We start from the raw sequence: 24,836 nt of genomic DNA, 5'->3' as shown, positions 1-24,836 counted from the left end.
GAAATTACAACACACACACGTACACACACACCTAATACAGACTCACTCCCCCTAATTCCATAAGCTACAGTCCTTATTGTAACATACTCACTGTACGGCGGAGGATCCATAATGCATGATGGCTTGTGTTTGATTCATGGTGATTTCAACACAGGCCCTTTCTATCAGGGGTTGGAACCTAAATTATTTTCTAATCGTTTCGTTCTGAACAGAACTATAATTTTTGGGTGTTCCGTTCCACTGTTCCGACGAGCAAAATAAAGTTCTGAACTGGTTCAAACCCCGATTTATATCACTCCTTTTTGTTCCTTTTTTAACCTCTGAAATATATATATATATATATTACATTTAGCTCAATATTAAATGACTTCACCAATCAGTGCGGATAAAGCAACTTGCTGTGGAGCTATTTAATCTATAGGAAAGTCGTTAAGAGCACATTTAATTTTGCCGTTAACAGCATGGCTTAATCATAATGAAAGACAAACACTCACACTGTGCTGCCAGTCACAGGGTTTGGGGCGCAAGATACAACATTTTGAGGGTGAGGTGTCACGCCCTGACCCGAGATATCTCTGTTGTCTTTATATTTTGGTTAGGTCAGGGTGTGACTAGGGTGGGTACGCTAGTTTTGTATTGTCTAGGGTTTTTGTATTGTCTAGTGTTTTTGTATGTCTAGGGTTTTGTAGGTCTAGGGGTTTTTGTAATTCTATGTTGGCCTTATATGGTTCCCAATCAGAGACAGCTGTTTATAGTTTATCATCTCTGATTGGGGATCATATTTAGGTAGCCATTTCCCTTTGGTGTTTGTGGGATCTTGTTCTATGTATATATATTCTATATTGTTCTATGTTTAGTTGCCTGTCTGCACTATTTGTATAGCTTCACGTTTTGTTTGTGCTTGTTTGTTTTGTTTTGCTGAGTTACGGTTTTATTAAAAACATGTGGACCTCTGCGCTTTGGTCTCATCTTTATAACGAACGTGACATGAGGAGAGAGAGAGAGAGAGAGAGAGAGAGAGAGAGAGAGAGAGAGAGAGAGAGAGAGAGAGAGAGAGAGAGAGAGAGAGAGAGAGAGAGAGAGAGAGACAGAGAGACAGAGTATAGAGGAAGCTTGCCTTGAAGCGCTGGGCATCTTGTTATGACGTGTATACCACCCTGCAGCATACCACCCTGCATACCACTGCTGGCTTGCTTTTGAAGCTAAGCAGGGTTGGTCCTGGTCAGTTCCTGGATGGGACACCAGCTGCTGCTGGAAGTGGTGTTGGAGGGCCAGTAGGAAGCACTCTTTCCTCTGGTCTAAATAAATATCCCAATGCCCTAGGGAAGTGCCCTGTGTAAGGTGCCTTCTTTCGGATGGGACGTTAAACGGGTGTCCTGACTCTCTGAGGTCATTAAAGATCCCATGGCACTTATCGTAGGGGTGTTAACCCTGGTGTCCTGGCTAAATTCCCAATCTGTCCCTTAACCCTTCACGGTCACCTAATAATCCCCAGTTTACAATTGGCTCATTCATCCCCCTCCTCTCCCACGTAACTATTCCCCAGGTTGTTGCTGCAAATGAGAACGTGTTCTCGGGTAAATTACCTGGTAAAATAATGGATAAATAAAATAAAAAATTATCTGAATAAGAGTCACAGTATTATATCTTTTTCTTTTACCTTTTTTTAACCAGGCAAGTCAGTTAAGAACACATTCTTATTTTCAATGACGGCCTGGGAACAGTGGGTTATCTGCCTGTTCAGGGGCAGAACGACAGATTTGTACCTTGTCAGCTCGGGGGTTTGAACTCACAACCTTCCGGTTACTAGTCCAACGCGCTAACCACTAGGCTACGCTGCCGCCCCATATCTAGGGAGGAGCGTCTTCTATGGAGGAACTTTTAATGTCTTTGAACTTCCAAGTTGGTTTAACGTTGGATCAGAGCCAACAAGCTTGTGTGTGCAGAGCAGCACTAGAATTAAAAATACGTTTTACATTTTTTGTTGTTAATAAATCCAAAATGAAACATGATAAGTATAGTATCCTTAACTAGCATTGAAAAAAAGTCATTGCTTTTTTCTCTAATTAAACATCTCTCCCAAATTTCTGAATCATGCATGTAACGTTGTCAGTAGGTTACAGTAACCTATGCTTAAAGAGGGGGAGGAGCTACAGTAATATATGTTTAAGAGGGGGAGAGGCTACAGTAATCTATGCTTCAGAGGGGAAGGGGCTACAGTAAACTATGCTTCAGAGGGGAGGGGCTACAGTAATCTATGCTTCAGAGGGGAGGGGCTACAGTAATCTATGCTTCAGAGGGGAGGGGCAGTTAGCCTAAACACACACACACACTGACAGAGATGTTCAGCTGGCAGGCAGACGCTGGAATAAGTTTCTGAATAACAAAGTGAGGGCTTTGCATAGACGTTTTATTGTGATTTTCGCGGGTATGGAAATAAATGCCTGGAATGTAAAATAACTTTATTAACGGGTTCCCATGCTTTTAAATCACTTTATTTTTCTGTTTGGTTTCTGTTCCTCAAATAATTTAGTTATTTTCCCATTTCCGGATCTGTTCCCTGAACCGGTTCCAACCCTTGCTTCCCATGCAGGCTCCCTATATCTGGGCTAATTATTGTTACTGATCAATAGTGACAACCCTGGTTTTAACAACTTAGATGGAATGCTGCTGAGGATGGTAGCTGACTCTATAGCCACTCATATCTGTCATATCTTTAATCTGAGCCTAGAGGAAAGTCTTTGTCCTCAGACCTGGAGGGAAGCCAAAGTCATTCTGCTACCCAAGAGTGGTAAAGCAGCCTTTACTAGTTCTAACAGCAGACCTATAAGCTTGCTGCCAGCTCTTAGCAAACTGTTGGAAAAAATGGTGTTTGACCAAATACATTGCTATTTCTCTGTAAACAAATTAACAACAGACATTCAGCATGCTTATAGAGAAGCACACTCAACATGTACTGCACTGACACAAATGACCGATGATTGGTTGAAATAAATTAATAATAAGAAGATAATAAGAAGATTGTGGGAGCTGTAATGTTAGCTTTCAGTGCAGCCTTTGATATTATTGTCCATAACCTGTTGTTGAAAAAACTTAACTTCTTAAGGAAGTAGCAGAATACAGTTCCCTGGCAGGAACATCACTCAGCGGAGTTTCAGAGCTCCACCTATAGTTTTTGATAAAACTCAAACTGTCATTAAACTTTCATTAAAATACACATTCAAGGTAGTGAATTAAAGCTACACTCGTTGTGAATCTATCCACCAAGTCAGATTTGTAAAATGCTTTTCCGCGAAAGCATGAGAAGCTATTATCTGATAGCATGTAACACCCCAAAAGACCCGCAGGGGACGTAAACAAAATAATTAGCATAGTCGGCGCTACACAAACCGCACAAATAAAATATAAAACATTCATTACCTTTGACCATATTCTTTGTTGGCACTCCTAGATGTCCCATAATCACTATTGGGTCTTTTTTTCCCCGATTAAATCGGTCCATATATAGCCTAGATATCGATCTATGAAGAGTGTGTGATCAACAAAAAAAATAGCGTTTTTTAACGTAACGTCATTTTTTTTTATTAAAAAAGTTGACGATAAACTTTCACAAAACACTTCGAAATACTTTTGTAATGCAACTTTAGGTATTAGTAAACGTTAATAAGCGATCAAATTGATCACGAGGCGAATTATATTCTATAGCTGTGCGTCTGGAAATAATGTCCGGGTAAATCTCAACCAAAATATCCAGTCGGAGACCGGAAGAACTGCTCTGTCCTGTGTCTGTTTGACCAATAAAAAATAGTAGGCAAATGACAAGACTGTTGACATCGTGTGGAAGCTGTAGGTATTGCAACCTCAGCTCCAATTAATGGAGGTCACTTTTAACAATTGGTTGAAGTTGCGCATGGATATATTTTTCCATTTTCAGTGATCAGATTTTCCTGCACTTTTCGATGAAACGCACGTTCTGTTATAGTCACAGCCGTGATTTAACCAGTTTTAGAAACGTCTGAGTGTTTTCTATCCACACATACTAATCATATGCATATACTATATTCCTGGCATGAGTAGCAGGGCGCTGAAATGTTGCGCGATTTTTAACAAAAAGCTGCAAAATTCGCAGCTTCCTTAAGAGGTTTTAAGTGCTATGGCTTTTCAACCTCTGCCATATAGTGGATTCGGAGCTATCTATCTAATTGAACTCAAAGGGTTTTCTTGAATGGAAGTGTCTCTAATGTCAAACATGTAAAGTGTGGTGTACCGCAGGGCAGCTCTCTAGGCCCTCTACTCTTTTCTATTTTTACCTATGACCTGCCACTGGCATTAAACAAAGCATGTTGTCCTTGTATGCTGATGATTCAACTATATACGCATCATCAACCACAGCTAATGAAGTAACTGAAATCCTTAAAAAAGAGTTGCAGTCTGTTTTGGAATGGGTGGCCAGTAATAAACTGGTCCTGAACATCTCTAAAACTAAGAGCATTGTATTTGGTACAAATCATTCTTTAAGTGCTAGACCTCAGCTGAATCTGGTAATGAATGGTGTGGCTGTTGAAGAAGTTGAAGAGACTAAACTACAAAATTATTGTGGTAAAAATGATGTTGGTAAAACAAAGCGCAAATTAAAAGTATGAATCTCTGAGCATCGTACCACCATTAGGTGAAAAACTTCGACGTATCCAGTTGAGGCCCACTTTTTGGAAGCGAACCACTCGATTTCGTGCCTACGTTATATCGGCATCGAACACTTTACCCTCCCTAGGAGAGGGGGTGACCTTGACAATTTATTGTTAAAATGCGAGGCTGAGTGGATCTTTAATTTAAAGATCCTTGCTCCCTTCGGTCTCAACATAGACTTTGATCTGAAGCCATTCTTGTGATTATTGTGCTTTTGCTATTCATTGTAAATGTTTGATATCAGGCCACAATTGGCCATGATTACAGACACCTGTGTGTCTTTTGACACTCTATAACTGAGTCATCCCGCAGTGTTTGTCATTATACTCTGATGAAGACAGCTTGTCTGTCGAAACGTTGGACTTAAATATTTTTTGCATCTGAGCTCTCCTTTTCTTTTTCAAGTGTTCTACTCCGTTAGCCAGCACCTCACCTAAATAGGTGTTCTACTCCACTAGCCAGCACCTCACCTAACCAGGTGTTCTACTCCGTTAGCCAGCACCTCGCCTAAATAGGTGTGTGTTTCTTTCGCCTAAAAGCTCAAAGATGATTTTGAGAATAGTGAAAGGACAAAGGGGGAATAAAAACACGCTTTTTTAATCTATAAAATATTAAATAGTAGCCACAAAGTTGTATCTTGTGTGCAGGGATGATTTTGCTTATCGTCGGGCCAGGATGATGAGCGACAGATCCCCTGCGTCAGGACAGAGCAGCACATTGCTCTTCTAAGGGAGGTGTCTTAGGGAGTACTTGAGGGGGTCTTCTAAGGGAGGTGTCTTGGGGAGGTCTTTGTAGTCTTCAAGGACTTGATGAGCCCTGCATAAGCTTTCTATAGCTTTTCAATAAACATGTTTGTGTGATAATAATATTCTATTGGTCAAAACTGGTTGCAACAACGTCATGAGGCCAGGCGGTATACTGGCTGTATAGGGACGTTTTGCTAATTAAAAAATAATTTCCCCCCCCATTATGTCTTGATTTGTCATGACAAATATATCTTTACCTGATTGTTACAGAGATGACTTGGTTGTAATCTGGTTATAACAGAGACAAATTGGTAGTAATCTGGTTATATAATGTCTTCTCAACCAAAAAGCCAGTTTGCAAACAGATAATTACACCATGTGGCACATATTGCCACTAGGGTAATAGAGACAAGAGTGGGAATTGGGACAATGAGTCAATAAGTAGAGATGATTAGGGAGTGGCACTTTAAGATCCTGAATAGGAAGTAGAGAAGAAGATACAACAAGTAAGTGAAGCGGACAGGGAAGGAGGAAGCTAAAACAGATACATTTAAACCAGTTCAGGTTTTGGCCTTGACATAGGCTTATTGATATCACCTATGTGATTGTGTTTCCAGCTAAAGCACAAACATCCCCAAATCAATAGCAAGGCCCTGTGGTAGGGTGCCAACACCAAGGTTCTGTGGTTGGGTGCCAACACCAAGGCCCTGTGGTAGGGTGCCAACACCAAGGCCCTGTGGTATGGTGCCAACACCAAGGCCCTGTAGTAGGGTGCCAACACCAAGGTCCTGTTGAAGGGTGCCAACAGCAAGGCCTTGTTGTAAGGTGCTGTCATGACGTTGGCCTCTTTGGGTATAGCAAGCCCCATCCCCCTCTCCCTGCCTCCCCCTTTCCTCCTTCAACTAGGTTGCTGTGGTCAGAGAGATGTCGTAAATTCCTGAGGATCTCCTCATGGACACACAGTATAGAGAGAGTACATTTTCATAGAGAACAAAGTAATTCCCTCCACCTCACAGAACTTGAGGTACGAACACATTTCATATTCCGGAGAAAGTATAAAAGATCGGTGAAGAATCCAGCAACAAACTGGTCCATGTGTCACAACCTGGGGAAGATCATGGGAGACGGTGTGGCCACATTACCATAACGCTGTTTATATAATAGCCTCAGATATTAAGATGAATGAGTGATTATGATACTGTTTGTAAAATTGTGTAATATGATTTTGGACTGTTTAATGAAGGAAAACTCAAAAAGGGGATTGGAGTTAACTAAATCAGAGGACCGCCCCTGAGCCCAGTTATGGTCAGGCGTCCTGGGACAGCCCTTTTCTGCCTTCCGAATAAAACCCCCACTCGGGTTTTCGATCAGCAGACCGAGCTTACCTCAATTATGAGATGGCTAAAGGTTGCAGACCATGTTTTTCTCCATTAGAGGAGACAAAGGTTGTAGACCATTTCTGAATCTTTTAACCATACCACGTGGTTAAACTCTTAGACTATCGATGCCTACAGAATAAGAACAAGTCTTTGATATTAATTACTAGTCTGCAACTAGGAATTCGGTATCATTGAACGCGAAGAACGACAACCGCCGAAACATCCATTCTATAACGAAACGAGTGATTGTCACTCTGAACTTTCCACTATAACCGTGACAGAGAGAGACGGACAATTCTACAAAATAAATGAACTTTTCACCAGCGATCAAGACGACACACTGAGCATAAATATATATATTGATTGCAATTGTTCCCGAATGAGTGAGCGTTCATGTGCAAAGGATTAGCATTTCAATTGTTATAATTATCACTTTGTAGTGACTTCTTGGTCGACCCCCACTTCCCCTTTTGTCTAACAAGCCGCTATGCTGGTTCAGCCCACTAGGGCACATTCTCCTATCATTTCATGTAAAAACATTTACCTTTTTTGTTTGTTTGTTTATGCATTTCTGTGAATGACTTAGTTAGTAATAAATAAATGATTTAAGACAATTGCTGTATGGATGACTCACAGTGAAGACGAGGTTCGTGCAGATAACCAACAATTTACGAAGTTTGGAATGAGACTAACGTGAGGTAAAGTAAATAATTCATTAATTCAGAGATAAAATATCTGAAAAGTTATTTTAGGAAATGATAACTTTGTAATCTGATAATTTTTCCTTGGTGCCCTAGTATCCTAGTGTCCTAGTAATTATGGTCACATGATTAATCAGTCTAATCGTGTAATACTAATTACAGAGAACCTTTGATAAAAACTATAAGTCTTCAGTTAATGATAGTAAAGACATGGCAGTGCCAATAGCAAGGCCTTGTTGTAAGGTGCCAACAGCAAGGCCTTGAAGTAAGGTGCCAACAGCAAGGCCATGTTGTAAGGTGCCAACAGCAAGGCCTTGTTGTAAGGTGCCAACACCAAGGCCCTGTTGTAGGGTGCCAACACCAAGGCCTTGTTGTAGGGTGCCAACACAAAGGCCTTGTTGTAAGGTGCCAACAGCGAGGCCTTGTGGTAGGGAGCCAACTGCAAGGCCTTGTTGTAAAGGTGCCAATAGCAAGGCCCTGTTGTAGGGTGCCAACACCAAGGCCTTGTTGTAGGGTTCCCCGCCAAAACAATGCCAAGGGAAACACTAATGTGACTTATAATTACAGGTACCTGACTGATTCATACGGCTCCATATCGATCGCTACTATAATGCCTGTTCCCTCTTTCAAAAGGAGCTCATAAGAGATCGGCGGGATGATTAAGACTTGACTCGATGTGAGATGACAATCACCTGGAGCTCCGTAACCATGGATTCCAGCCCACTGAAGACAAGCGCTGTGGTGACTCATCAATGTACTTCAAAGAGAAGGAGGCAGAGCATTCAGAATAGCTACATTATGGGTCTTTTTCAGTGCTCCACACAGGGAAAGTCTGTGCTTGACAAATGGTTTGCCGGTGCCAATTTACTGTGATGTGTAGCTATGCATGTATGTTCCTCATATGTCCACTTTGTGTCTATACTGTATGTCCACTTTGTGACATGTAGCTATCTATTAAAAATGCTAACTACATTTGATTAATTGATTGATTGATTGATTGGTTTATTGATTGATCGATCCAAATATACAGAGCAAGGGAATTGGTAAAGGGGATGCAGCAGTAGGTCCCTCAACTCAACTCTAGTAAGAGTTATAGATCAAGTCTTAAAGAAGCATGATATGATTGGAAGAGTCAATCTGCACAGGATATTGTGCAGCCAGCTATCTGGGACTAAAGGCTATTTGGGACTAAAGGCTATCTGGGACTAAAGGCTATTTGGGACTAAATTCTATGTGGGACTAAAGGCTATCTGGGACTAAAGGCTATTTGGGACTAAAGGCTATCTGGGACTAAAGGCTATCTGGGACTAAAGGCTATTTGGGACTAAAGGCTATTTGGGACTAAAGGCTATCTGGGACTAAAGGCTATCTGGGACTAAAGGCTATCTGGGACTAAAGGCTATTTGGGACTAAAGGCTATTTGGGACTAAAGGCTATTTGGGACTAAAGGCTATGTGGGACTAAAGCCTATCTGGGACCGCAGGGTATCTGGGACTAGAGGCTACCTGGGACTAAAGCCTATCTGGGACCGCAGGCTACCTGGGACTAAAGCCTATCTGGGACTAAATCAAATGTATTTATAAAGCTTACATCAGGTGATATCTCTTTCTGCTGTACAGAAACCCTGCCTAAAACCCCAAACAGCAAGCAATGCAGGTGTCGAAGCACGAATAAAGGCTATGTGGGACCACAGGGTATCGGGGACTGAATGCTATGTGTGACCACAGGGTATCAGAGACCACAGGGATATGCAGGGGCAGACGGTGGATGCTGATACAGCATGACTTGTCAAATCCATCAGTGCTCCTCCACAGAGTGCACGAGCCAGTAAGACTCAACTCCCAACTAACAACATGAAAGCAACCCCCAAACTTGACTATCGTATTAATTTAACTAAAATGTATGTCATTAACCCCCCAAAAAGCATAATTAGAAATACTGATGCATGAATGATTTATTTACTGAAGTATTAATTTGTTTATTCAGGAGTTGAGGAATAGTTATGTTCATAAAATTGCTTTCCTGATGGGCATAAGTTCATGTTTCAATTCTATTGGTGAGTAGTAGGCAACTCAGTGCTTGGCCCCCTGGCCCCTACCCTTATTCAAGCTTCTGTCAGTTAACATCGTTAACATCTCTGTTGGGACAGAGAGGAGACTGATAGGAGATGACATCCACTCACTGGCTGCTGTTAAGCTAAAACACAGCAGATCCAAAGTCAATGGAGGACAAAGTCCAATGTGCTCTGAAATGTTGTTTAAAAATATCAACCCCTGTCACAGTGTTTTTGTCTTTCTCCTCTGACAAGACTAGAATTGCTCACACACTCCTCTTTATTACACACAACTTAGCTCTCAGAACAAGTGATAATCTAACAATATAACACATCTTGGCAGGTTACTGGGATACATGGAACCTTGGTATGTTCCTTTAGTAGGACAGGGATACATGGAACCTCGGTATGTTCCTTCAGTAGAACAGGGATACATGGAACCTTGGTATGTTCCTTCAGTAGAACAGGGATACATGGAACCTTGGTATGTTCTTTCAGTAGGACAGGGATACATGGAACCTCGGTATGTTCCTTCAGTAGAACAGGGATACATGTAACCTTGTTATGTTCCTTCAGTAGAACAGGGATACATGTAACCTTGGTATGTTCCTTTAGTAGGACAGGGATACATGGAACCTCGGTATGTTCCTTCAGTAGAACAGGGATACATGGAACCTTGGTATGTTCCTTCAGTAGAACAGGGATACATGTAACCTTGTTATGTTCCTTCAGTAGAACAGGGATATATGTAACCTTGGTATGTTCCTTCAGTAGAACAGGGATACATGGAACCTTGGTATGTTCTTTCAGTAGGACAGGGATACATGGAACCTTGGTATGTTCTTTCAGTAGGACAGGGATACATGGAACCTCGGTATGTTCCTTCAGTAGAACAGGGATACATGGAACCTTGGTATGTTCCTTCAGTAGGACTCCCAGAAGAAGGAAACGCCTAGGAGGGGGAGCAACCAGACAACGAGAATGGTCAATAATTCAGTGTTCTTGCTGCAATCCATTACACTGCATTTATAATATATCATATAGCCAAGGCCATGCCACGCAAGCCTGAACAGCAAACCTGATCAACAAGCCTGAATATCAAGCCCGATCAACAAGCCTAATCAACAAGCCCGATCAACTAGTCTGAACAGCAAGCCTGAACAACAAGCCTAATCAACAAGCCTGAACAACAAGCCTGATCAACAAGCCTAATCAACAAGCCCGATCAACTAGTCTGAACAGCAAGCCTGAACAGCAAGCCTGATCAACAAGCCTGATCAACAAGCCTGAACAACAAGCCTGATCAACAAGCCTAATCAACAAGCCCGATCAACTAGTCTGAACAGCAAGCCTGAACAACAAGCCTAATCAACAAGCCCGATCAACTAGTCTGAACAGCAAGCCTGAACAACAAGCCTAATCAACAAGCCTGAACAGCAAGCCTGAACAGCAAGCCTGATCAACAATCCTGATCAACAAGCCTGAACAACAAGCATGAACAACAAGTCTGAACAACAAGCCTGATCAACAAGCCTGATCAACAAGCCTGATCAACAAGCCTGAACAGCAAGCCTGAACAACAAGTCTGATCAACAAGCCTGAACAACAAGCCTGATCAACAAGCCTGATCAACAAGCCTGAATATCAAGCCCGATCAACAAGCTTGATCAACTAGCCTGAACAACAAGCCTGATCAACAAGCCTGAACAACAATCCTCATCAACAAGCCTGAACAGCAAGCCAACATGGAACCTCGGTATGTTCCTTCAGTAGGACAGGGAAACATTGAACTTTGGTATGTTCCTTCAGTAGAACAGGGATACATGGAAGCTCGGTATGTTCCTTTAGTAGAACAGGGATACATGGAACCTCGGTATGTTCCTTCAGTAGAACAGGGATACATGGAACCTTGGTATGTTCCTTCAGTAGAAAAGGGATACATGGAACCTTGGTATGTTCCTTCAGTAGAACAGGGATACATGGAACCTCGGTATGTTCCTTCAGTAGAACGGGGATACATGGAACCTTGGTATGTTCCTTCAGTAGGACTCCCAGAAGAAGGAAACGCCTAGGAGGGGGAGCAACCAGACAACGAGTATGGTCAATAATTCAGTGTTCTTGCTGCAATCCATTACACTGCATTTATAATACATCATATAGCCAAGGCCATGCCACGCAAGCCTGAACAGCAAACCTGATCAACAAGCCTGAATAACAAGCCTAATCAACAAGCCCGATCAACTAGTCTGAACAGCAAGCCTGAACAACAAGCCTAATCAACAAGCCTGAACAACAAGCCTGATCAACAAGCCTAATCAACAAGCCCGATCAACTAGTCTGAACAGCAAGCCTGAACAGCAAGCCTGATCAACAAGCCTGAACAACAAGCCTGATCAACAAGCCTAATCAACAAGCCCGATCAACTAGTCTGAACAGCAAGCCTGAACAACAAGCCTAATCAACAAGCCCGATCAACTAGTCTGAACAGCAAGCCTGAACAACAAGCCTAATCAACAAGCCTGAACAGCAAGCCTGATCAACAAGCCTGAACAACAAGCCTGAACAACAAGTCTGAACAACAAGCCTGATCAACAAGCCTGATCAACAAGCCTGATCAACAAGCCTGAACAGCAAGCCTGAACAACAAGCCTGATCAACAAGCCTGAACAACAAGCCTGATCAACAAGCCTGATCAACAAGCCTGAATATCAAGCCCGATAGACAAGCTTGATCAACTAGCCTGAACAACAAGCCTGATCAACAAGCCTGAACAACAATCCTCATCAACAAGCCTGAACAGCAAGCCAACATGGAACCTCGGTATGTTCCTTCAGTAGAACAGGGATACATGGAAGCTCGGTATGTTCCTTTAGTAGAACAGGGATACATGGAACCTTGGTATGTTCCTTCAGTAGGACAGGGATACATGGAACCTCGGTATCTTCCTTCAGTAGAACAGGGATACATGGAACCTTGGTATGTTCCTTCAGTAGGACAGGGATACATGGAACCTCGGTATCTTCCTTCAGTAGAACAGGGATACATGGAACCTTGGTATGTTCCTTCAGTAGAACAAGGATACATGGAACCTCGGTATGTTCCTTCAGTAGAACAGGGATACATGAAACCTTGGTATGTTCCTTCAGTAGAACAGGGATACATGGAACCTTGGTATGTTCCTTCAGTAGAACAGGGATACATGGAACCTTGGTATGTTCCTTCAGTAGAACAGGGATACATGGAACCTTGGTATGTTCCTTCAGTAGAACAGGGATACATGGAACCTTGGTATGTTCCTTCAGTAGGACTCCCAGAAGAAGGAAACGCCTAGGAGGGGGAGCAACCAGACAACGAGTATGGTCAATAATTCAGTGTTCTTGCTGCAATCCATTACACTGCATTTATAATATATCATATAGCCAAGGCCATGCCACGCAAGCCTGAACAGCAAACCTGATCAACAAGCCTGAATATCAAGTCCGATCAACAAGCCCGATCAACAAGCCCGATCAACAAGCCCGATCAACTAGTCTGAACAGCAAGCCTGAACAACAAGCCTAATCAACAAGCCTGAACAGCAAGCCTGAACAGCAAGCCTGATCAACAAGCCTGATCAACTAGTCTGAACAGCAAGCCTGAACAACAAGCCTGATCAACAAGCCTAATCAACAAGCCTTGAACAGCAAGCCTGAACAGCAAGCCTGATCAACAAGCCTGATCAACAAGCCTGAACAACAAGCCTGAACAACAAGCCTGAACAACAATCCTGATCAACAAGCCTGAACAACAAGCCTGATCAACAAGCCTGAACAACAAGCCTGATCAACAAGCCTGAACAACAAGCCTGATCAACAAGCCTGATCAACAAGCCTGATCAACAAGCCTGAATATCAAGCCTGATCAACAAGCCTGAACAACAAGTCTGATCAACAAGCCTGAACAACAAGCCTGATCAACAAGCTTGAACAACAAGCCTGATCAACAAGCCTGAACAACAAGCCTGATCAACAAGCCTGATCAACAAGCCTGAATATCAAGCCTGATCAAAAAACTTGATCAACGAGCCTGAACAACAAGCCAACATGGAACCTCGGTATGTTCCTTCAGTAGGACAGGGAAACATGGAACCTCGGTATGTTCCTTCAGTAGAACAGGGATACATGGAACCTTGGTTTGTTCCTTCAGTAGAACAGGGATACATGGAACCTCGGTATGTTCCTTTAGTAGAACAGGGATACATGGAACCTTGGTATGTTCCTTCAGTAGAACAGGGATACATGGAACCTCAGTATGTTCCTTCAGTAGAACAGGGATACATGGAACCTTGGTATGTTCCTTCAGTAGAACAGGGATACATGGAACCTCGGTATGTTCCTTCAGTAGAACAGGGATACATGGAACCTTGGTATGTTCCTTCAGTAGAACAGGGATACATGGAACCTTGGTATGTTCCTTCAGTAGAACAGGGATACATGGAACCTTGGTATGTTCCTTCAGTAGAACAGGGATACATGGAACCTTGGTATGTTCCTTCAGTAGAACAGGGATACATGGAACCTCGGTATGTTCCTTCAGTAGAACAGGGATACATGGAACCTTGGTATGTTCCTTCAGTAGGACAGGGATACATGGAACCTTGGTATGTTCCTTCAGTAGAACAGGGATACATGGAACCTTGGTATGTTCCTTCAGTAGGACAGGGATACATGGAACCTTGGTATGTTCCTTCAGTAGAACAGGGATACATGGAACCTCGGTATGTTCCTTCAGTAGAACAGGGATACATGGAACCTTGGTATGTTCCTTCAGTAGAACAGGGATACATGGAACCTTGGTATGTTCCTTAAGTAGGACTCCCAGAAGAAGGAAACGCCTAGGAGGGGGAGCAACCAGACAACGAGTATGGTCAATAATTCAGTGTTCTTGCTGCAATCCATTACACTGCATTTATAATATATCATATAGCCAAGGCCATGCCACGCAAGCCTGAACAGCAAACCTGATCAACAAGCCTGAATATCAAGCCCGATCAACAAGCCCAATCAACAAGCCCGATCAACTAGTCTGAACAGCAAGCCTGAACAACAAGCCTAATCAACAAGCCTGAACAGCAAGCCTGAACAGCAAGCCTGATCAACAAGCCTGATCAACAAGCCTGATCAACAAACCTGAACAACAAGCCTGAACAACAAGCCTGATCAACAAGCCTGATCAACAAACCTGAAAAACAAGCCTGATCAACAAGCCCGACCCCACCACTAAATTTTGCTTCAACACATTACACATAACACATATTTGACACACACTTCAAACACAGTACACACACACTTCACGTCATCAAAAACCCCTGCACTTTGAGGCTGATCAAATATGACGTCCCCCCCCCCCCGGTGCCAGTCACTAGAAACACTGGTTAAAACCTCCCTGTTCCACTTGCAGAGTATGTTACACTGTATTAAGCTGTGGACAACACGCACCTTCAAGCAATGGTCTATTATTTGCAGCATCCCATATTCAATGCAAATATTGCTACAGAATTCTGTTAATCTTGCTATTCTTTACATAAGAACAAAGATGAAACCCGCCCTCTGCTCCACCAGAGTGATTTACTGTCTACATGGAGACAAACCACATGTCATCCGTTAACTTCACAACGAGACAATAGATTCTGTTTGGGGAATTATTATTAAGATCAGGACAGGTTTTTTTCTTCTTTCTCGTGCCTTCTTTGATTCTCCCAGTAGCAGTACACATTTTGGATGTGTGTTATCTTGCCAAGTACTCTGAGATTTTATATGCATTAGCAATAACATTCAGAGGGTCATACATATTGCTGCATTCTTACTAAGGGCTTTATGTCCTACATTCTTACTAAGGGCTTTATGTCCTGCATTCTTACTAAGGGCTTTATGTCCTGCATTCTTACTAAGGGCTTTATGTCCTGCATTCTTACTAAGGGCTTTATGTCCTGCATTCTTACTAAGGGCTTTATGTCCTGCATTCTTACTAAGGGCTTTATGTCCTGCATTCTTACTAAGGGCTTTATGTCCTACATTCTTACTAAGGGCTTTATGTCCTGCATTCTTACTAAGGGCTTTATGTCCTGCATTCTTACTAAGGGCTTTATGTCCTGCATTCTTACTAAGGGCTTTATGTCCTGCATTCTTACTAAGGGCTTTATGTCCTGCATTCTTACTAAGGGCTTTATGTCCTACATTCTTACTAAGGGCTTTATGTCCTGCATTCTTACTAAGGGCTTTATGTCCTGCATTCTTACTAAGGGCTTTATGTCCTGCATTCTTACTAAGGGCTTTATGTCCTACATTCTTACTAAGGGCTTTATGTCCTACATTCTTACTAAGGGCTTTATGTCCTGCATTCTTACTAAGGGCTTTATGTCCTGCATTCTTACTAAGGGCTTTATGTCCTACATTCTTACTAAGGGCTTTATGTCCTGCATTCTTACTAAGGGCTTTATGTCCTACATTCTTACTAAGGGCTTTATGTCCTGCATTCTTACTAAGGGCTTTATGTCCTGCATTCTTACTAAGGGCTTTATGTCCTACATTCTTACTAAGGGCTTTATGTCCTGCATTCTTACTAAGGGCTTTATGTCCTACATTCTTACTAAGGGCTTTATGTCCTGCATTCTTACTAAGGGCTTTATGTCCTGCATTCTTACTAAGGGCTTTATGTCCTGCATTCTTACTAAGGGCTTTATGTCCTGCATTCTTACTAAGGGCTTTATGTCCTGCATTCTTACTAAGGGCTTTATGACCTACATTCTTACTAAGGGCTTTATGTCCTGCATTCTTACTAAGGGCTTTATGTCCTGCATGATTGTTTTGTATGGATGGATGGATGGATGGACAAAGGGGTGGATGGATGGAGGGAGGGATGGATAGATGGAAAGTTGGACAGATTAATGGACTAATTTAAGGATCAGAGAAGTAGACTCACATCCATGCTGGTTAGATTACAGCGGTGAGTTCCAGCAAACCAGCCACTGCTGGAGCACTGGTCAATGTCCACATCCTGGAGGTTGATGTCCACTCGAACCACACCCCTGTAATAGGAAAGACAGAGAGAGAGAGAGAGAGAGAGAGAGAGAGAGAGAGAGAGAGAGAGAGAGAGAGAGAGAGAGAGAGAGAGAGAGAGAGAGAGAGAGAGAGAGAGAGAGAGAGAGAGAGAGAGAGAGAGAGAGAGAGGGTGGTTGGAGAGAGAGAGGGGTAGAGATAGACCAGAGAGAGGGTGGCGAGAGGTCAGAAAGAGAGAGAGGGTGGGGGATGGAGAGAGAGGAGGGGGGAGAGAGAGAGAGAGAGAGAGAGAGAGATACAGAGAGATACAGAGAGATACAGAGAGAGGGTGGGTGGAGAGGGGGAGAGATAGAGAGAGAGAGGGGTGGAGAGACATCAGAGAGAGGGTGGCGAGAGGTCAGAGAGAGAGAAAGGTTAGAGAGAGAGAGAGGTCAGAGAGAGAGAGGTTAGAGAGAAAGAGAGAGAGGGTGGCGAGAGGTCAGAGAGCAGTTAGCTTCAACTCAGACGTCTCTTTTAGTGTCAGAGAATGAAAGAAGGGCAGAGGTTCCATTGTGACCTCATCATAACAGGGTCTCACTTTGGTCCAATTCCTACAGATGAACTATTATCCAGGCAAAAACTAGTATGAGCATCAAATGCCACTCAATTAGAGTATATCTTCCAATTTAATGTCAATTGAAACAAAACAAAAAATAATGTCCTGTGTATAACGTTAATATGTTCATACTATGTTGAATCAATTTTTATTTCATTTTTTTCATGTGCCCTGATGAGAGAAGCAGCCAAGCCTAAATATCCCAATTGAATCATGTTGAATCTAGCTCTGAACATCATGTTAACTGTAACCAAAACATGAATAGCTTATCCGCTTACAGTAAATCAATAGACCAAAGGCTGCTTGATGCTGTTTGCCTCTGGGAGAGTATACTGCAGTGTACACATGCACACACTTCTACTGGCACGTGGTTCATTAGGCTACGACATTGGTTCATTGGGCTACTTACTACATTGGTTCATTAGGCTACTACATTGGTTCATTAGGCTACTGCATTGGTTCATTAGGATACTGCATTGGTTCATTAGGCTACTGCATTGGTTCATTAGGATACTGCATTGGTTCATTAGGATACTGCATTGGTTCATTGGGCTAGTGCATTGGTTCATTAGGCTACTTACTACATTGGTTCATTAGGCTACTGCATTGGTTCATTGGGCTACTGCATTGGTTCATTAGGCTACTGCATTGGTTCATTAGGCTACTACATTGGTTCATTGGGCTACTTACTACATTGGTTCATTAGGCTACTGCATTGGTTCATTGGGCTACTGCATTGGTTCATTGGGCTACTGCATTGGTTCATTAGGCTACTGCATTGGTTCATTAGGCTACTGCATTGGTTCATTAGGCTACTACATTGGTTCATTGGGCTACTGCATTGGTTCATTAGGCTACTACATTGGTTCATTAGGCTACTACATTGGTTCATTAGGCTACTGCATTGGTTCATTAGGCTACTGCATTCATTAGGCTACTGCATTGGTTCATTAGGCTACTGCATTGGTTCATTAGGCTACTGCATTGGTTCATTAGGATACTGCATTGGTTCATTAGGCTACTGCATTGGTTCATTAGGCTACTACATTGGTTCATTAGGCTACTTACTACATTGGTTCATTAGGCTACTACATTGGTTCATTAGGCTACTGCATTCATTAGGCTATGGCATTGGTTCATTAGGCTACTGCATTGGTTCATTGGGCTACTGCATTGGTTCATTAGGCTACTACATTGGTTCATTAGGCTACTACATTGGTTCATTAGGCTACTGCATTGGTTCATTAGGATACTGCATTGGTTCATTAGGCTACTGCATTGGTTCATGAGGATACTGCATTGGTTCATTGCGCTAGTGCATTGGTTCATTAGGCTACTACATTGGTTCATTAGGCTACTTACTACATTGGTTCATTAGGCTACTGCATTGGTTCATTAGGCTACTGCATTCATTAGGCTATGGCATTGGTTCATTAGGCTACTGCATTGGTTCATTGGGCTACTACATTGGTTCATTAGGCTACTGCATTGGTTCATTAGGCTACTGCATTGGTTCATTAGGCTACTACATTGGTTCATTAGGCTACTGCATTGGTTCATTAGGATACTGCATTGGTTCATTAGGCTACTGCATTGGTTCATTAGGATACTGCATTGGTTCATTAGGATACTGCATTGGTTCATTGGGCTAGTGCATTGGTTCATTAGGCTACTGCATTGGTTCATTAGGCTACTGCATTCATTAGGCTACTGCATTGGTTCATTAGGCTACTGCAAACATTAGGCTACGGCATTGGTTCATTAGGCTACTGCATTGGTTCATTAGGCTACTACATTGGTTCATTAGGCTACGGCATTGGTTCATTAGGCTACTGCATTGGTTCATTAGGCTACTACATTGGTTCATTAGGCTACTTACTACATTGGTTCATTAGGCTACTACATTGGTTCATTAGGCTACTTACTACATTGGTTCATTAGGCTACGGTATTGGTTCATTAGGCTACTGCAATCATTAGGCTACGGCATTGGTTCATTAGGCTACTGCATTGGTTCATTAGGCTACTGCATTGGTTCATTAGGCTACTGCATTGGTTCATTAGGATACTGCATTGGTTCATTGGGCTACTGCATTGGTTCATTAGGCTACTGCATTGGTTCATTAGGCTACTGCATTCATTAGGCTATGGCATTGGTTCATTAGGCTACTGCATTGGTTCATTGGGCTACTGCATTGGTTCATTAGGCTACTACATTGGTTCATTAGGCTACTACATTGGTTCATTAGGCTACTGCATTGGTTCATTAGGATACTGCATTGGTTCATTAGGCTACTGCATTGGTTCATGAGGATACTGCATTGGTTCATTGCGCTAGTGCATTGGTTCATTAGGCTACTACATTGGTTCATTAGGCTACTTACTACATTGGTTCATTAGGCTACTGCATTGGTTCATTAGGCTACTGCATTCATTAGGCTATGGCATTGGTTCATTAGGCTACTGCATTGGTTCATTGGGCTACTACATTGGTTCATTAGGCTACTGCATTGGTTCATTAGGATACTGCATTGGTTAATTAGGCTACTGCATTGGTTCATTAGGATACTGCATTGGTTCATTAGGATACTGCATTGGTTCATTGGGCTACTGGTTCACCAATTACTTTGCAGACAGAGTTCAGTGTGTCAAATCAGAGGGCATGCTGTCCGGTCCTCTGGCAGTCTCTATGGGGGTGCCACAGGGTTCAATTCTCGGGCCGACTCTTTTCTCTGTATATATCAATGATGTTGCTCTTGCTGCGGGCATTCCCTGATCCACCTCTACGCAGACGACACCATTCTATATACTTTCGGCCCGTCATTGGACACTGTGCTATCAAACCTCCAAACGAGCTTCAATGCCATACAGCACTCCTTCCGTGGCCTCCAACTGCTCTTAAACGCGAGTAAAACCAAATGCATGCTTTTCAATTGGCTGCCTGCACCCGCATGCCCGACTAGCATCACCACCCTGGATGGTTCCAACCTTGAATATGTGGACATCTATAAGTACCTAGGTGTCTGGCTAGACTGCAAACTCTCCTTCCAGACTCACATCAAACATCTCCAATCAAAAATCAAATCCAGAGTCGGCTTTCTATTCCGCAACAAAGCCTCCTTCACTCACGCTGCCAAGCTTACCCTAGTAAAACTGACTATCCTACCGATTCACTTAGGCGATGTCATCTACAAAATGGCTTCCAACACTCTACTCAGCAAACTGGATGCAGTCTATCACAGTGCCATCCGTTTTGTCACTAAAGCACCTTATACCACCCACCACTGCGACTTGTATGCTCTAGTCGGCTGGCCCTCACTACATATTCGTCGCCAGACCCACTGGCTCCAGGTCATTTACAAGTCCATGCTAGGTAAAGCTCCGCCTTATCTCAGTTCACTGGTCACGATGGCAACACCCATCCGTAGCACGCGCTCCAGCAGGTGTATCTCACTGATCATCCCTAAAGCCAACACCTCATTTGGCCGCCTTTCGTTCCAGTACTCTGCTGCCTGTGACTGGAACGAATTGCAAAAATCGCTGAAGTTGGAGACTTTTATCTCCCTCACCAACTTCAAACATCAGCTATCCGAGCAGCTAACCGATCGCTGCAGCTGTACATAGTCTATAGGTAAATAGCTCACCCTTTTTCACCTACCTCATTCCCATACTGTTTTTATACTGTTTTTATTTATTTACTTTTCTGCTCTTTTGCACACCAATATCTCTACCTGTACATGCCCATCTGATCATTTATCACTCCAGTGTTAATCTGCAAAATTGTATTATTCGCCTACCTCCTCATGCCTTTTGCACACATTGTATATAGACTGCCCATTTTTTTCTACTGTGTTATTGACTTGCTAATTGTTTACTCCATGTGTAACTCTGTGTTGTCTGTTCACACTGCTATGCTTTATCTTGGCCAGGTCGCAGTTGCAAATGAGAACTTGTTCTCAACTAGCCTACCTGGTTAAATAAAGGTGAAATAAATAAAAATAAAATAAATAGTGCATTGGTTCATTAGGCTACTGCATTGGTTCATTAGGCTACTGCATTCATTAGGCTACTGCATTGGTTCATTAGGCTACTGCAATCATTAGGCTACGGCATTGGTTCATTAGGCTACTGCATTGGTTCATTAGGCTACTACATTGGTTCATTAGGCTACGGCATTGGTTCATTAGGCTACTGCAATCATTAGGCTACGGCATTGGTTCATTAGGCTACTGCATTGGTTCATTAGGCTACTGCATTGGTTCATTAGGCTACTGCATTGGTTCATTAGGCTACTACATTGGTTCATTAGGCTACTGCATTGGTTCATTAGGCTACTACATTGGTTCATTAGGCTACTGCATTGGTTCATTAGGCTACTGCATTGGTTCATTAGGCTACTGCATTGGTTCATTAGGCTACTGCATTGGTTCATTAGGCTACGGCATTGGTTCATTAGGCTACTGCATTGGTTCATTAGGCTACTACATTGGTTCATTAGGCTACTGCATTGGTTCATTAGGCTACTGCATTGGTTCATTATGCTACTGCATTGGTTCATTAGGCTACTGCATTGGTTCATTAGGCTACTGCATTGGTTCATTAGGCTACGGCATTGGTTCATTAGGCTACTGCATTGGTTCATTAGGCTACTGCATTGGTTCATTAGGCTACTGCATTGGTTCATTAGGCTACTGCATTGGTTCATTAGGCTACGGCATTGGTTCATTAGGCTACGGCATTGGTTCATTAGGCTACTGCAATCATTAGGCTACGGCATTGGTTCATTAGGCTACTGCATTGGTTCATTAGGCTACTGCATTGGTTCATTAGGCTACTGCATTGGTTCATTAGGCTACTACATTGGTTCATTGGGCTACTGCATTGGTTCATTAGGCTACTGCATTGGTTCATTAGGCTACTGCATTGGTTCATTAGGCTACGGCATTGGTTCATTAGGCTACGGCATTGGTTCATTAGGCTACTGCAATCATTAGGCTACGGCATTGGTTCATTAGGCTACTGCATTGGTTCATTAGGCTACTGCATTGGTTCATTAGGCTACTGCATTGGTTCATTAGGCTACTACATTGGTTCATTGGGCTACTGCATTGGTTCATTAGGCTACTGCATTGGTTCATTAGGCTACTACATTGGTTAATTTTTTGTCACTTAAATATCACATGAATTTTTTTTAATAGAATTGCAAGAAAATTTGCTTCAAAACAGCAACATTCTCTCCACCAATAAGAGGGGTGTGAACAGTGCTTGTGCCTATAGAAATAGATGTGACGCGTGCGTAGGGAGGGGGGCGAAGGGATGTTCCTCAATGATGGAAGGGGGGTCCTCGAGTGAAAAAGTTTGGGAACCCCTGCATTAGGCTACTGCAATGGCTTGCATCCAAAGAACCTTTCACATATCCACAGTTGGCATTCAGACAGCTGGATAGTTGGACTGGCGGGTCCTAAATCTGTACAGTTCACTACTACATTTCATGAACACGGTCCCAGGAATGCAACGATAGTAAAACTGAATGCCAGACAAGTGAACAAAGCTGAAATCCCTTGTCTACTAATGTATCAGTATGTAGACCTATGTCATTGGCTGACATCAGGTGTTCTCTACCCATGGGCCCCAGGTCAGTCTCTCTCTTTATTCAGCCTGTCTGTCAGTATCTACCCATGGGCCCCAGGTCAGTCTATCTCTTTATTCAGTCTTTCTGTTAGTATCTACCCATGGGCCCCAGGTCAGTCTCTCTCTTTAATCAGTCTGTCTGTTAGTATCTACCCATGGGCCCCAGGTCAGTCTCTCTCTTTATTCAGTCTGTCTGTTAGTATCTACCCATGGGCCCCAGGTCAGTCTCTCTCTTTATTCAGTATGTCTGTTAGTATCTACCCATGGGCCCCAGGTCAGTCTCTCTCTTTATTCAGCCTGTCTGTTAGTATCTACCCATGGGCCCCAGGTCAGTCTCTCTCTTTATTCAGGCTGTCTGTTAGTATCTACCCATGGGCCCCAGGTCAGTCTCTCTCTTTATTCAGTCTGTCTGTTAGTGTCCATCTTTATATTCCCTTTTCTCGCTCTTTATTTCTTTACCTTTTTTTCAGTTTGTCATGAATCCTCCTGATCTCTGTGTTTTCTGTGTCTGGCAACCTTTCACTCTTTCTTACATGATGAAACACTATCTCCCACTTTCACACAGTCGGTCGGTCTGTCTGGCTGCCTGCCCCACTCCCCATCACTCTTTCTCCCTCACTCCTAATGCCCAGGCCCAGGGCTGCTTCTCGAGAGGAGCCTAACACCATTAGCTGCATGTGCCTGAAACAAACACCAATGAAGAGAACAGGCTGAGGCTCATTCCATCTTTTCCCAGGAGCGAGAAGAGAAAGTGTTGATGAGCTAAATAATCTCTCTCTCTCTATGTTAGTGTGTGTGTGTGTGTGTGTGTGTGTGTGTGTGTGTGTGTGTGTGTGTGTGTGTGTGTGTGTGTGTGTGTGTGTGTGTGTGTGTGTGTGTGTGTGTGTGTGTGTGTGCGTGCGTGTGTGTGTGTGTGTGTGTGTGTGTGTGTGTGTGTGTGTGTGTGTGTGTGTGTGTGTGTGTGTGTGTGTGTGTGTGTGTGTGTGTAAGGGAAGGAAGGAGGAATGGAAGGTGAGACTAAATGTGTGTGGGAATGTGAGGATCCAGAAACATGGGGTAACCACCAAGCAGGAGAAAGGCTTTTGTTTTGAAGTCACTCGGCTCAAAACAAAACCATACAGCCATAACGTAATAGCTTAACCATTGTATTTGTATTTATTATGGATCCCCATTAGCTGCTGCCAAAGCAGCAGCTACTCTTCCTGGGGTCCAGCAAAATTAAGTCAGTTTATACAATTTTAAAACATTACAATACATTCCACAGATTTCACAACACACTGTGTGCTCTCGACATGTCAATACCTCTCATAAATAAAAGTAGTGATGAAGTCAATCTCTCCTCCACTTTCAGCCAGGAGAGATTGACATGCATATTATTAATATTAGCTCTCTGTGTACATCCAAGGGCCAGCCGTGCTGCCCTGTTCTGAGCCAATTGCAATTTTCCTAAGTTATTTTTTTGTGACACCTGACCACACGACTGAACAGTATTCAAGGTGCGACAAAACTAGGGTCTGTAGGACCTGCCTTGTTGATAGTGCTGTTAAGAAGGCAGAGCATCACTTTATTATAGACAGACTTCTCCCCATCTTAGCTACTTCTGCATCAATATGTTTTGACCATGACAGTTTACAATCTAGTGTTACTCTAAGCAGTTTAGTCATCTCAACTTGCTCAATTTCCACATGATTTATTACAAGATTTAGTTGAGGTTTAGGGTTTAGTGAGTGTTTTGTTTCAAATACAATGCTTTTAGTTTTATAAATATTTAGGACTAACTTATTCCTTGCCACCCAATCTGAAACTAACTGCAGCTCTTTGTTGAGTGTTGCAGTAATTTCAGTCGCTGTAGTAGGAGACGTGTATAGTGGTGAGTCATCCGCATACATAGAAACTCTGGCTTTACTCAGTCAGTGGCATGTCGTAAGTAAAAAATGTAAAAATCAAGGGGACTAAAAAGCTACCCTGGGGAATTCCTGATTCTAACTGGATTATATTTGAGAGGCTTC

The 24,836-nt window shown here is 42.8% G+C and overlaps 1 protein-coding gene across 1 annotated transcript in view; it reads right to left on the bottom strand.

The window, feature by feature from the left end:
- LOC118373446 (probable G-protein coupled receptor 158) overlaps positions 1-24,836 on the bottom strand; it is a 122,579-nt gene that overhangs the window by 91,496 nt on the left and 6,247 nt on the right. Inside the window, exon 2 of the mRNA XM_052463262.1 lies at positions 16,526-16,631. Within this exon, the coding sequence (XP_052319222.1) occupies positions 16,526-16,631 (106 nt within the window). The remainder of the gene's footprint in view (positions 1-16,525; positions 16,632-24,836) is intronic.

Source organism: Oncorhynchus keta, chromosome 15 (genome assembly GCF_023373465.1).
Source record: "Oncorhynchus keta strain PuntledgeMale-10-30-2019 chromosome 15, Oket_V2, whole genome shotgun sequence".
In the NCBI taxonomy this organism is placed as follows: Eukaryota; Metazoa; Chordata; class Actinopteri; order Salmoniformes; family Salmonidae; genus Oncorhynchus; species Oncorhynchus keta.
This window is presented reverse-complemented; position numbering and strand designations above follow the sequence as displayed.